The 14,004-nt window shown below is 39.3% G+C and overlaps 1 protein-coding gene across 1 annotated transcript in view; it reads left to right on the top strand.

The window, feature by feature from the left end:
- Positions 1 to 14,004, top strand: part of LOC134535025 (apolipophorins) — a 115,554-nt gene that overhangs the window by 15,879 nt on the left and 85,671 nt on the right. Inside the window, exons 4-10 of the mRNA XM_063373857.1 lie at positions 2,085 to 2,261; positions 3,193 to 3,342; positions 4,476 to 4,668; positions 6,701 to 6,947; positions 9,306 to 9,471; positions 12,213 to 12,392; positions 13,630 to 13,776. Coding sequence (XP_063229927.1) covers positions 2,085 to 2,261; positions 3,193 to 3,342; positions 4,476 to 4,668; positions 6,701 to 6,947; positions 9,306 to 9,471; positions 12,213 to 12,392; positions 13,630 to 13,776 — 1,260 coding nt within the window. The remainder of the gene's footprint in view (positions 1 to 2,084; positions 2,262 to 3,192; positions 3,343 to 4,475; positions 4,669 to 6,700; positions 6,948 to 9,305; positions 9,472 to 12,212; positions 12,393 to 13,629; positions 13,777 to 14,004) is intronic.

Here is a 14,004-nt window from a genome sequence, read left to right as displayed (position 1 = left end):
ATTGTCGTCAAAATTCTGAAGAAAATTAACCCCAAAGATTTACGTTTACTCTTTGGGCGACTCGTGGAGTGATGTTAAAAAAATGTACAGTGAAGAAAAGCTGGAAAAAAACACCACCCCAAAAAATTACACCGCTCGGCCAACTGAAAAACAAAGACAATTTTCTAACTCTGTCCTTGTTATCCAAGTTTTTTGATTATCCAAAGTTGTCGTGGTCCACGTTAACTCATTGGATTGAGACTCTACAGTAATCATAATCAGACCTTTTGTTTCACTAAACATGGTGTGATCACCAATTAAACGAGTTCATTTTCTGTTTTATGCAACTGAGTATCGCTGTCAGCAATGGTTGGCAAAACTTAAAGTAAATAATACATTGTAAAAATAAAAGTTCCTACACAATATGAATAGTAACTTCACACAGGTTTATAAGTTAAATAAATCCCATTTTTGCATTTGTAATCAGTATTCAATTAACCGAAACTATTTGAAACTGCCTTTGAAAATTTACACAAAAAATTTTTATTTCGGGTAGGCAGGACAGGAGCAATTATTCATGGTATTTTCCGTCAAAAAATTTTGATCATTTAATTATTTAAATTATTTAATTATTTTTAATTATTTTTAACTTGGTGGTGTAAAATGTGCTATTTTTATGTAATCTAGAACAAACAACATGAATGACAACAAATAAATATTTTTTAAGTGCTACAACAAAACCAAGACAGTATCTTGATTCTGCTGAAATTTGGTTGGGGGATTTATGTAGGGCCATTGAGAGTGGATTGTCAAGAAGAGGCAGAAAGGAGGGGGGGGGGGGGGGGGGAAAGAAATACCTCATGGCCCGAGCACCTTGGGAGCCTGTTTGAGCTCCGAAATATTTTTTTATGCTTGTGTTCACCCTGATAGTAGGAAAAAATGTATAATTATATTGCTAATAAAATTCACTGGAAACCTTACAAGTTACTCATGTTTTCCAGATTACATTTACAGTTATGGCCATGATAACTTTGGGTCTTTAGATATTTTTTTTTATTGCAGTGTTTGAAAAGTCATTCATTAAAAAAAATAGGGAGGGGGCCCGACACAGTGATTGGCCCCCAGGGTTTAGTTTCTCTCGATGGTCCTGGATCTAAGTACATCCTGATATTCCTCCTTGAGGTTATCTCTGCTGTACTCTTCTACCATTTACCTTCTCGGGGGTCATGGTGGTTTAATGGTCAGATTGCTTCCCACACCAAGGTGACACGGGTAACACCTGGCAGGGTCACACCTGACTTTCCATAAGTGTAAAAAGCAACAGACGTGGCCGTGATCCAGTTGTCTATCTCAGGCGTACTCCTGTACACCTGAGATGATGAACTGAGGATGGAGCACGGTCAAATGAATGGGCAGGAGAAGCTCATTCATTTGACGGTGCTCCATCCTCAGTTCATCACCTCAAACGACCTTCATGTCATCTAGACGTCAAGCTCTAATCCATTAACATCGTCTACTGTCTTGGCCAGTAGGGACACCTCCTTTGCGCCCCTATCTTCGCGCCGGCCAGTAGTGACATCTCTTTACACTCCCTAACTTCACCTTGGCCAGTAGCGACACCTACTTTGCGCCTCTACCTATTGGCGTAGCTGTGTTCATAAAATTGGGGGGGACAAATAATGATTTTGATGTCATGTAAACCCATTCCCCTCTTACTAAGACGGGGGGGGGGGGGGGGGGGGGGGGGGGTCCTCCACAGGAAAATTTTGATTTTAAAAGTGCAAAATAGCGCTTTTTAAGCAGTTTTTGTATCTAACCATTGGATACATCGATGTTAAAATTATTATTGTTTCCTTAAGATAAAATTTGATGAGTGAAGAAATTCAAATAAAGTTGGGCAGAATAATATTATAAAATAAAAATATCACGGTCTAGAAAGTTGGGGGACACACGTCCCCCCTGTCCCCCCCCCCCCCCGGTTCCTACGCCCCTGCGCCCTACCTTCACTTGAAATATGGAAGGTGGAAACGCAAAAGTAGAAACTGGGCGGATGCTTGTGATGCAACGGGGCACGGCTGAACGTCAGTGTGTGGCGTGTGTGACAGAAGTACGACTCCCTGCGAGAGCTGGAGCAGTACCCGGTCAGCTACACCAGCGTGGACGGCAAGGCGGACAGCCAGCTGTGCACGGCGGAGGCAGACAGCACGGCGGCGCTCAACGTGAAGCGCGGTGTCATCTCGCTGCTGCAGGTGCTGGCCAAGCAGAGCGGCAAGGTGTACGAGGTACGTAGCGCCCGCGACAGCCTCGGGTTGGGGCCGGGGTGCGGTGGGGAGGGTTTGGCTTGGGACCGGGCCGCCGTCTTGGACTCCTGTGACACCTGTAATATTTTTTTTTTTTAAATTGAAGCCCTGTCATCACATATAGTTACCACAAGTCATCTCTTGAGAGGGAAAGACCTCTGAAGATGCACTCGGTGAAAGTGCGTCATCTTCCCCGGTACAAAATCACGAGGGACTCCCACTTTCTGTGTTAAATGGATCGTGGTTGAAACCTCTGTTTTTGACATTTTAGGTGCTTTGGTAAAAGTTAAGTTTTTCACCCATGTAACCTTTCACAAAAAACAATATTAATATTTAAAACAATATGTGCTTTCCTGTAAAACTAAATTGTATTGAAACCACATCCGATTTTAAAATAATGGTAATGTTTTACCAATACGTAAATCATCTTGAAATTCAAAAATTCTTGTTTTCTCAAAACTTAAATTGAACAAAAGCAACTAAATAAAAAAAAAATAATCTGCTAGCTTTCTTTCTTTACTTTCACATTCATGTGGACTTTTGCCAGTTTTTGTCAGTTTTGTAAGTTTTTCTCAGTTTTATAGTTAAAATTTTAAGCATAAAGTGTTAAATTTTTTTTTAAAATTTTACTTTCTTCTGCACTTTATGTATATTCTCACAGTGATAAGTACATTAATAAGAAAAACAGAAAATTAAAATTGTTCTTATACTTTCAAACAACCTTGCTTATTATTACATAGTTCTTTTATATTGATAGTCAAAACAAAACATAACTCTTTAAACTTTTCTATGTAAATCGTCTTCAGTGGTGCACATCCTTACAGCTAGAAAAAAAAAAGTGTTTTTGCCTGAAACTGTCAGCAGTGCACCGGGCCTGTGTTCCGTACCGAGTGTTCTGCGCACCGTGTTGCAGTGGGACGTGTACGGGAAGTGCCCGAGCAGCGTCGTTGTCGACGGGGGCAAGAACGAGCACACGATCACCCTGACGAGGGACCTCAACGAGTGCTACCACCGCGAGAGGATCAACCACCGCCTCAAGTCGACGCCGTACTACACCCAGTCCGTGAGTGACCAGTGCAAACCCTGTGCCGTTCCCCTCGCGGTGTCGGAGACATGTTGTTCGACCCCGCGTGGGTGCTACGGTAGTTCACTCCTCACCCAGTGTTAAACAATATAAAAATTACATATTCGAGTAGAATTAACATTCAAAACTTTACACCTTTAAGTTGACTGAACAATTAGTTATCTCGTTCAAAACAATACAAATTACTATATGAATTACAAGTTTTCTGTTATGTTCGGGGGTTTTTCATGTCTAGTACTAAACATGAGAAACTTTTTTTTAAACAATACCTCTGGATCTAGTAAAAATAGACATAACTATGTTATCAGGGCTGTTAAAATATTTACAAAAATTAAATAACCATCTCTTTGATTTAAAATGTACATATATAAACTTCTATGAATTTATTTTTATTGCTAACAATGATAATGTTAGTTAAATTAATCTTACATTTTACTTGGTTTGAAGATAACTAGCAGTCATCGAAGAACCAAGAATTCTATTATTCAGAATTCCAATCTATGTGATCTCCCGGATGCAGATTAGGACCCTCAAAGTAGGTTCATCGCGGGAACTGCTGAGCAGGATGTTGTAGAATAACATCGTGGTCGGTAGTTCAGAGTATCAACATCCCAAAACTCGCCACTCGTCCAATTTATGTAAATTATGACATTTTTTACTGTGGTTTTCTTCATAGCTCAGATTATTGTTCTGGAACCACAGTCCCATAGCATAATAAATACGTACATAAAAGTTCTTCTTGACACAATGTAGTGCCATGTATTAAACATTTAATACTTCTTTATATAGTATTTGTGGCTACGATTTTCAATAAAATGTTGATATTATGTTCAGTATCTTGTGGCTGAATTCTAACACCACTGCAAATATGCACCCATTCCCTAGGATGGCTGAAATACTCCTGGATGCTATTCAGTGCATAGTTTGTTTACATTTACAGAGAATAATGACCCTTTACGTTGAAAACAAATTAAATGCTCTCTATGTCATATGAAAGTTTAAACCTAGTTGAACCACATTGTCACTATTTTAGGGATGATATCTGTAAGTGGTGTTACGCCCGTGTGGTGGTGGTTGTTGTTAACCGGGACGTGGTTTGCTGCGGCCGGCAGGGAGTGCAGTCGTCGCCCCTGCTCGCGTCCACGCAGACGGTCGTCCAGAAGGTGACGGACGGCCGGGTGCAGACCGCCTCCAGCACGGAGACCTACCTGTTCCGGCCGCTGTCCAACCTGGGCTCCGGCGCCAGGACGGTCGTGGAGACCAAGCTGAGGCTCAAGTCCCACCGCAGCGGCTCCGTGCAGGCGGGTGCGTGGAGTTCCAGGTTCTCCGTGCTCTCCCGAGCAAACTGCACACAGAGCGCAGTAACTTGCACACCTTCTCCAGCGAAATATGTTGGATGATAAATTACAATTAATAATATACATATTATCTTTGAAAGATTTGTGCAATGGGAGTGCATGACTTGATGTAGGGTTTTGGACATACGCCATTGCTTAGCACATGTATGTCTGTAGAAGAAAACTACAATAAAACACAAATGACAAAAAACACAAATCAAGCAAAAAATTGCTGTTGTCAGGATTTAATGCCACACAATACTCCACAACAGGAATATGGTCAAAAAACAAAGAAAAACAAAAAAAAATGGACTAACAGAACTAAAAAACCCCCACAAATGATGACAGCACATAAATACCGAACCCAAAAAATTCAGCACAACAGTTGAAACGAGACAAAAACACAGCAAAACGAAAAGACGAAACAAACACAATAGTTTTCCCAAAAAAAAAAAAAATAAAAAAAAGAGAAACGAATAAAAAAACACAAATGATGACAGCCCAAAAATATTGAACGCAAAAAAAAAAATTCAGCACAACAGTAAAACGAGACAAAAACACGACCAAACGAAAAGACGAACAAACACAACAGTTTTCTAAAACAGAAACAAGCGACGTTTCGGGAACTGAGAGTCTGTCGCACCTGTGTTTCCGTACCATGTGCGTCTCTGCCTGAGGACGGAAGCAGATAGCAGTTCCCGAAACGTCGCTTGTTTCTGTTTTAGAAAACTGTTGTGTTTGTTCGTCTTTTCGTTTGGTCGTGTTTTTGTCTCGTTTTGACTGTTGTGCTGAATTTTTTGGGTTCGGTATTTTTGTGCTGTCATCATTTGTGGGGGTTTTTTAGTTCTGTTAGTCCATTTTTCTTTGTTTTTCTTTGTTTGTTGACCATTTTCCTGTTGTGGAGTATTGTGTGGCGTTAAATCCTGACAACAGCAATTTTTTGCTTAATTTGTGTTTTTTTGTAGTTTTCTTCTACAGACATACATGTGCTAAGCAATGGCGTATGTCCAAAAGCCTACATCAAGTTAATAATATACATACATAGCATTCTTAAAATCATTTAAGACTAAGTATGAAATCAGTTAACAAAATGTTTTATATAATAACCTTTGCTTTAAAAAAACATTAAAAAATAGCAATTACAGCAAGTCTCAAGTCAGTCGAGTTAAAGTGGATCGCCGCAACCTCGGATGAGCAAAATCTCGGAAAACACGGATGGATTAAGAAAACTGTCTTGGATGTCAGTTTGTCCAGTGGGATCATTTTTTTCAGGGCGATGTTTCTCCAGCTTTTCTTCACTGTAGATTCTTTCACGTCACTCCATGATTCGCCCAATGAGTAAATGTTATTTTTGAGGTAAATTTTCTTTAGCCTTTGGACAACAGTGAGATTTTTTCTAGGTACTCAAGCAAATTTTTCAACTGTCTTTGCTGGTTATAATACTTTAGGTCGGCTCGAACAATACGGAAGCTAGGTTTATCTAGACGCTACTCTGTGTTGATTGTGTAGTTCATCATGAAAAAAAAGAAAGAAAATAAACACATTTGTGGTGCTGATGGGAAATGCATCTGGTGGTCATAAGCATGATGAATCTTAAAGATTATTCCCATCCCCCCACCCGTCAGCTATGCGTGGAATGAGAATCCTTACCAGTGCTATTCTATGATTGCCTCCAGAGTGTAATAAACACAGTAGCGGTGCTGATGGGAATTGCATCTGGTGGTCATGAGCCTGATGAATCTTGAAGATTATCTCCATCCCCCTACCCATCAGCGATGAGTGAAATGAGAATCCTTACCAGCGCTATTCCATGATTGCCTCCAGAGTGTAATAAACACAATAGCGGTGCTGATGGGAAATACATCTGGTGGTCATAAGCCTGGTGAATCTTAAAGATTATTCCCATCCCCCTGCCCGTGAGCGATGCGTGGAATGAGAGCGCTTGTCGGAAGTGTCCCGGAGCCAGCGGGCGGGCACTGGAGTGTCCGTGTGTGCCGCAGGAGGCGCGACGGTGGCCCGCTCCATCCTGTTCGAGCTGCCGCGGGACGGCAGCTCCAGCGAGGGCAGCGCGGAGGCGGTGGTGAAGGCCCTGAGGCGCGCCGCCGACACCATGGCGGTGACCGTGGGCGAGGACTCGGCCAAGGAGTACCGCTCGCTCGTCAAGGTCGTGCGCAAGGCCGGCAAGGAGGACCTGCTGGCCGTCTACGGCCAGGTCAAGTCGGGCGCCGGCTTCAGCCACTCCCCCAAGTGAGTCGCGTTCCTCCGCGGTCTTTCTGCACGTCTTCCTGACAATACAGATGGCCAGTCAGATATTTACTTTTCGATGTATCATGTTATCGAAATATCAAAACTTTTACCTTTTTTACATATTATAAAATTTATATTTTAATGTATGAAATTTTAAGTTTACTTTGCTGCCCGACCTGGCTTCGCACGGTTGTATTAATGGGGGGAAAAAATGAGACCAAATCTCTTATTTACAGTTATAATAAATGAAATAAATTATGGTTTCCCGACTATCGAGAACGCCACTGTTTCCCGGGCTTAAACACCAATCAACATTGATAATCAGTTTATTATTAATTATAAATAATTAAGACCATTAATCGAAATAAAAACTATCCTTTCTCTCAAGTTGGAAAAAAATTACACATAAATGCCAATTTTCATCAAAATCGGTTGACTTGGTGAAGAGTTCACTGGAAACAAACATCAGGACACTGGATTTATATATATGTATTAAAATGATATATCTAAACTTTTATGGTGAAATTACCTAAAAAAAAATTTGGGTTCTTACTAGCAAAATAAATACAACTTCAGTAATCTTTTCTCTACATGTTTCGATGATTTCTTTTACGTCAAATTTCTGTAGATTTTACATGTAATTTTTTCTTGAATTGTCAGTTGTTATTGACTCCTCAAACAGTTGATTGAAAAACAAGTCAAATAACATGTAGAGATGATGAAACTGGATAGGTAATAAAAATTTTAAAATTTACTTTTTTGTATTTACTTATTCCAGTAAGAGCCAGTAGACTAATTTTACTTAAATTCCTTAAAGATACCCCTGTGACTGAGAGATAATATTAGTATCGTTGACTATTATGGAGTATTGTAATAGAATCAACATGGGATTATATATTTGTCCAAATTGTGGGAAAAACGTGTAAAATATAATTTTATTTAAATTTGTTATCAACAGGATAAAAGAGTGATACATACTCAGGAAATATCGGCATGAAAATATAATTTTCTTTAAATTTGTTATCAACAGAATGAAAGAGTGATACATACTCAGAAAATATTGGCATAAAAATATTGATACCAACATATCAATATTTTGACATCAAATATATTATTGTATGGTCGTCAAAATGGAGGGTAATAAAGATGGTAGCTCATGAGATAGGCCAATGAAATTAAGACGAGAATCAGCCGTTCCAGCATTTGCCGTCAAGCATTAATGTGAACATTTAGGTACATTTTACGAATTTAGTTATTTAAAAGACAAACCTCCACAATATTTGAAATACCAGCTAGTTCACAGTGCACATGTTTCTGGACTTGAACCCCAATTAAAGTATTGATGTGTGTGTGGAGTCTGCCATTGTGAGTTTACAGTAGGCAATCTGTTGAATTACAAAAGCATAATATCATCAAAGGCAACATTGATAGGTGCATCATTTTCCTCGTTGCCTGTATGCACCAGGAATTCCACTAGCATGTAGTATTTCTGTTGTAACTTGCTTCTTTGGAGCTTTTGCATTGAACCTGTCTTTGAAGAATTATCTCTAAGATAATTATATGATCCATATTCCTGTGAGACAGTCCCAGTATCTTCATACCACGAAAGAAAAAAAATCAGCATGTACATGCCAGTTTGAACAATATTTATCTTTAAAAATTATTCTTACGAAAGGCTGCAACAAAACTACGGCAGTTAAACAGCCAAATCTCCGCACATTACCTGAAGTGCCAAGTGTGGTATTAGAAAATTCGGAAGGCCTACTGCGAGGAAATTTGTGGTTTCCATCATATCTCTTAATGATCTTATCTCTTAAATGCACTGCAAGGAATTAATTTCTCCAAGAATTCAAAATATTTTATTCTTTTGGGGAGACAATCATCCGATTAAAGATGCCGGCTATAAAAAAATTATTTCCAATGAACCTTATCACTATTGAATAAATCGACAACCGTGCTGTTTACTTCTGCGAAATTTTTGTAGTGAAATATTTTTTAGAAATACAGATTAGAATTTAATTTGAGTGCATCTAGTAATATCAACCACTAGGTTGTTAATTTAATTTACTTCGCAAAGCCTTGTCGATTGCAGGCAACACTCAACGACACAGAACAGGACTGTTGGAGAAGGCCTGTTCATGGCCCGCGGTGGGAAAGCATCCCAGTATATGCTCGAGAGTAGTTTTGGGAAACCGTCAGGAACTGAAATCAGGATGGCCAGTCGGGGATTTGGAGAGCGAGACCAGCGTCTTACCTCCGCGCCCCCCCTCCGCTGCACCGCCCGGTCAGTTCCGGCACGGAGCACACAGCAGGCGACACGGCCGTGACCGAGCGGGTGTGTGCTGTCTGGGTTTGCAGGAAGCTGTACCAGGACGCGCTGCTCCAGGCCGGGACCGGGGAGGCGGTGGAAGTGGCCGTCGAGCTGATCAAGAACAACGAGATCAAGGGCAGCCTCGCCGAGTTGTGGTACCACACGCTGTCCTTGGTGCGGCAGCCATCACGTGACTCCATCGCGGCCGTCACCGTGAGTACCGGAACTGCGCGGAGTGTTGGCAACCGACGCCCATCTGTGGAACTACAGTATTATGTTGCCATATTTATTTAAAATGATTAAATTTATGGTCAGTGGCAAGGAAAATCTTTTTTAAATCAGGGGCTTAGCTCAACTCAAGTTCCTGTACCAAATAATGAGTTTAACTCCGCCAGTAACTCGTTTGAATTACAGGAGCTAGCTAACGCTGCTGAAATCCAACTTATTTTGCGTTCCCTCTGTACACACTTTGTGTGCTACAGTAAAAAATTTGTTACTATCAGAGTTCCCCGGAACACCTTTTGGGAACTGCTGTTCTAGACAGTGGATACAACAATCTAAAAATAATTTCTTAAAACCCTTTTTACTTTTGTGTACACATACGAAATAGTTTTCACCAGATTAAAGGGTTATTGGGTGATAATTAATGTGAAGGCACTACATAATGTACATCTAGCAAGGGATACATGATTTATCTAGGGCGTGACTCATAATTATTTTTGGTAACCAAGTGTTCCAGAGCTTCTAGGTACCATTGTTTCTTGGCTATGTTAAAAATTTTAGTTTAAAATTATTTTTCAACATTTTGTAAATATTTTAAAATGAAATCTGTGGTGTCAGTAATTCTGTAAATAATAAAAATAGAGAAAGGGAGGTAAGAAGAAATTTCATGGAGCAGTACATTTAATTGTTTACCTTTGAGCATCTGTAGGAGAGAAGCGTCTGTGTAAACTGCTTTATAGGCTGATTGACCACACAACATTTCAAACAACTGTTCTACGGTTCTGGGGCGGTCACAGGAGTTTGAAATTGTATTTCGTGATGAGGAATCAGAGAACCATCTCATAGTATCATGTTCGAAAGTAGTAATTAACATTAATTTTAAAATTTGATATTCCTCTTAAATGTGCATTTTTATTCCAGACTTCCAGTACCCTCACTCTTTTCACCTCTGAAGTGTAGCAAAATAAGACAATTTTTTTTAATGCTGTTTAGTGTTTGAGACAAAAAGTTTAAAAATTTTTAAATGTTCACCCCTGAAATTTTTTTTAGGCATGGCCATTTGACAATAGCCCATCCCAAAATCTTTTGAGAGTCACTGCTTCTCTCGACAGAACCTATTATCTTCCATCAGTAGTTCTTGTTTATCCTCTGTGTACGGACAAGATTATATCGTGAATTGTGATAAAACCAAAATAACACCACAAAGCATGTCAATACAACAAATAACATCGAATTGTAAGTTAATACACCATTTAGCACCAACATGTAGGGGCGTAGCCAGGAGGGGGTTTTAGGGTTCAACCCCCCCCCCCCCCCTTAGCAACAAATCTTTAATTTATTTCTTATTCATCACTCAAACAAATTTCATATTAAAATTAATAAAATTTTTACCATTACAATATTTAAATTTAAGTACCGAAAACTGCTAAAAATAGCACTATTTTACACCTTAAAATCCAAATTTTCCCGGGGAAGGACCCCCGGACCCCCCGCTTTAATACGGGGGGGGGGGGGGGGGGCATGCTTCTTAACACTCCCCATACACAAATCCTGGCTACGCCACTGCCAACATGTAACTAAAAACATGAAATCATCAGCAATTTGACAAAACTTAACTCATATTATAATATATTATCTATTATCATGGTAAATTCATTGAATGTTGTTTTTTTATTTTGCATGAATTTTGTACCAAAATGTATAAACTAAGTGGATTGAAAAAAAAAATAATATTACATTGTTTGAACTTGCATCTCTTATTAGCATCATAAGTTTACATTAATGACGTTGGCACATTTTTTTTTTTAACTCGCAAAAATTTGCAGATTTGTTTAGTTTATTTGTTTCCAAGTAAGTTCTGTTTTAGACATGTGTATTACTAATGATTTTATCATATAAGTACGTCATGCTTGGATCAAAATGAGACTTTTTTGGTGAAATAATATATAAGAAATATTTTAGTGTCATATTTGTTGAACAATACACATTTTTTAAAATGAATAAAGACAATGTAAGATAATAAAAACAATAACTTTGTAACGAAACTGACATCTGTCTGTATAAATAAAAATATACGTGTTCATTCGTACAGAATCTGAAATCTCAGAAAGTTCTACACCGATTGCTTTAAAATTTTGACACAACGTTGCATTTGAATACGCATGTGTTTTTATATGCCTGTGTCATACCTGTGACAGGTAAAAAGATAGCTAAAATTATATATATTTAGGTTAAAGCATAGATTTGTAAAACTGACATTGCTATCGAGTGACATACATACAGAAGGTCATTATGTATATATAGTATAGAGAGAGATTTAGAGATATATAGAGAGATAGAGAATAAGAGAAATAGATAGAGAGCTATTTTGTATATGTGTACTACTAGCTCGCTGTAGGAAAGGTTTTGATGGGGATTAAAAACTGAATATAACTAGCTTCTACTGCGCAACTTAGGTTCCCCCCCTCCCTTCTTTGCGACAGAGAATTTCCGTCACTCCCCTCTCTGTCGCAAATAAGGGAGGGGGGAACCTAAGCTGCGCAGTAGAAGCTAGTTTTAGTCAGTTTTTATATCCCCATCGAAACCTTTCCTACAGCGAGCCAGTAGTACCTACTTCAAAAACATTACAAAAAATTAAAAATGATAGATGCATGGCAACGCTTGCCGGGCATCAGCTGGTTGAGATGTGGTGTTGGGGAGCAGTGTGAGCGAGACGGTGGTGCGGGGCCTAGACGCTGCTGGACGAGCCGGACCTGGGCACGGGGGCGTACCTGGGCATCGGGGCGCTGGCCGGCCGCTACTGCAGCAGCCACGACTGCGAGGGGGACGCCGTGCTCGCCGGCCTGCTCGACAGACTGGCCCGCAACCTGGCCAGGGGCTGCAAGGTCTCGTCCCGCGACCAGGAGGACAAGGTAGCCGCCGCTCCGGCGTCGGGAGTGCCGTTTCGGCTTTAAACTTCTAACTTGCGAACGTCGTTATTTCCAAACACGAAAAATGGTGGTGGGTCAATCCCAATTTTCTCGATTCCAAATATTAAACTCGAATCCCAAAGGTACTTTGTGTCCAACCTTTGAATCGGTATCTAGGTTTTAAGGGCCAAAAAACATCTGACCCTCTGTATATTTATTTTATTTTATTTCCACCATCAATACATATTGCATATGTGTTTATATAATTACCTGCTGAAAGTACAAAAATATGTAATGGTAATAGGGCTTCAGAGTTATCAGGTCTAAAATTCGATTTTACTATATATTTCCTTCGATGTTTTTCTTCTAATATTTTTCTTGAATTTCAAAACTTCAGAATCCTGAATGAAAACTAATAATTTATTACTCATATTAAATTTGATTTTAATACTTTCAAAAATAATTATTATGTGATAGTACCTATTAAAAATCTAATGAAGTTGTTACGTATCATCAGGAGTAACTATTAACATTGAAGTTGAGTCGGTGTTGTACGATATGAATGTGCATCAACTCAGTCAAAATAAATTAATAGACCTGATATTTTATTTCAAGATGTACACAGGTAACAGCCAAATGGCTTAAGTTTAGACGGCAGGAAAACCTACGATCTATAATTTTTTTGTATTTAATTTTGTACATATGATTGATATAGCAGCAATTATATACATATATATTAAAAAAATTACTGTACCTTTTTTTCATATTGTCAGCGTAACCAGAAAAATTTCAGGGAAATTTGGTCCTGAAAATCTGTAGCAACCATGTAGGAGTGTGTAGCATCAATGTCGCCATTAGGGGTCCACTCCTGTTGAACAACAGCCTAGATAATTTCTGGATGCGCCCTATGGTGCTCCAGAGAAGCATGTGTCCAGATATAAAAATGACTGTAGTTGTTCTATTATACCATTTCATTACGGACATAGTACTTCTATGAAGTATTATTTGAACGACTACGCTCGTTTCTCATAAACACAAAAAAGAATAAACCTAAGTTGTTTTTAATTTAATTTTTTTCACATTTTTTTTTTTGTAACATTGGACTGATTAATATATTTCTCAGAAATTTTGTATATAGTGCAAATACAATAGTTTGTAGGGTATTAAATGCGTAGGTTTGAGAACCACCGTGGCAGCGTGCGTTGACGCGAGCGTGCGTGTGTGTGTTGCCGTGTTCCAGCTGATACTGTCCCTGAAGGCCCTGGGCAACGTGCACCACCTCACGGAGACTGTCTCCACCATCCTGCAGCGCTGCTATGCCGACAGCTCCGCCCCCAGCAGGGTGCGGGTGGCGGCCCTGGAAACTGCCCTCACCGACGCCTGCAAGGTGCGTCGGCGGGGGCACTGCCATGTGTTCCCATCCGTCAGATCTTAGCAGATTTAATTTTCTGGCCTGCATCTGTTGAGGAATTCTATCTTTTTTTTTATATTCAAATTGAGTATATAGTTATTCATGAATGTTGAATATTTTTTTTTTATTGAATTCATACATAAAGTAAAATATTTTTCTTAAAATTTCACATGTGTTCAAGAAAATAATTAATGCATAATATGC

The sequence above is a fragment of the Bacillus rossius genome, chromosome 8 (assembly GCF_032445375.1).
Source record: "Bacillus rossius redtenbacheri isolate Brsri chromosome 8, Brsri_v3, whole genome shotgun sequence".
NCBI classification, from domain to species: domain Eukaryota; kingdom Metazoa; phylum Arthropoda; class Insecta; order Phasmatodea; family Bacillidae; genus Bacillus; species Bacillus rossius.
The sequence above is the reverse complement of the archived record's forward strand: the minus strand, read 5'-3'. Positions and strand labels throughout refer to the sequence as shown.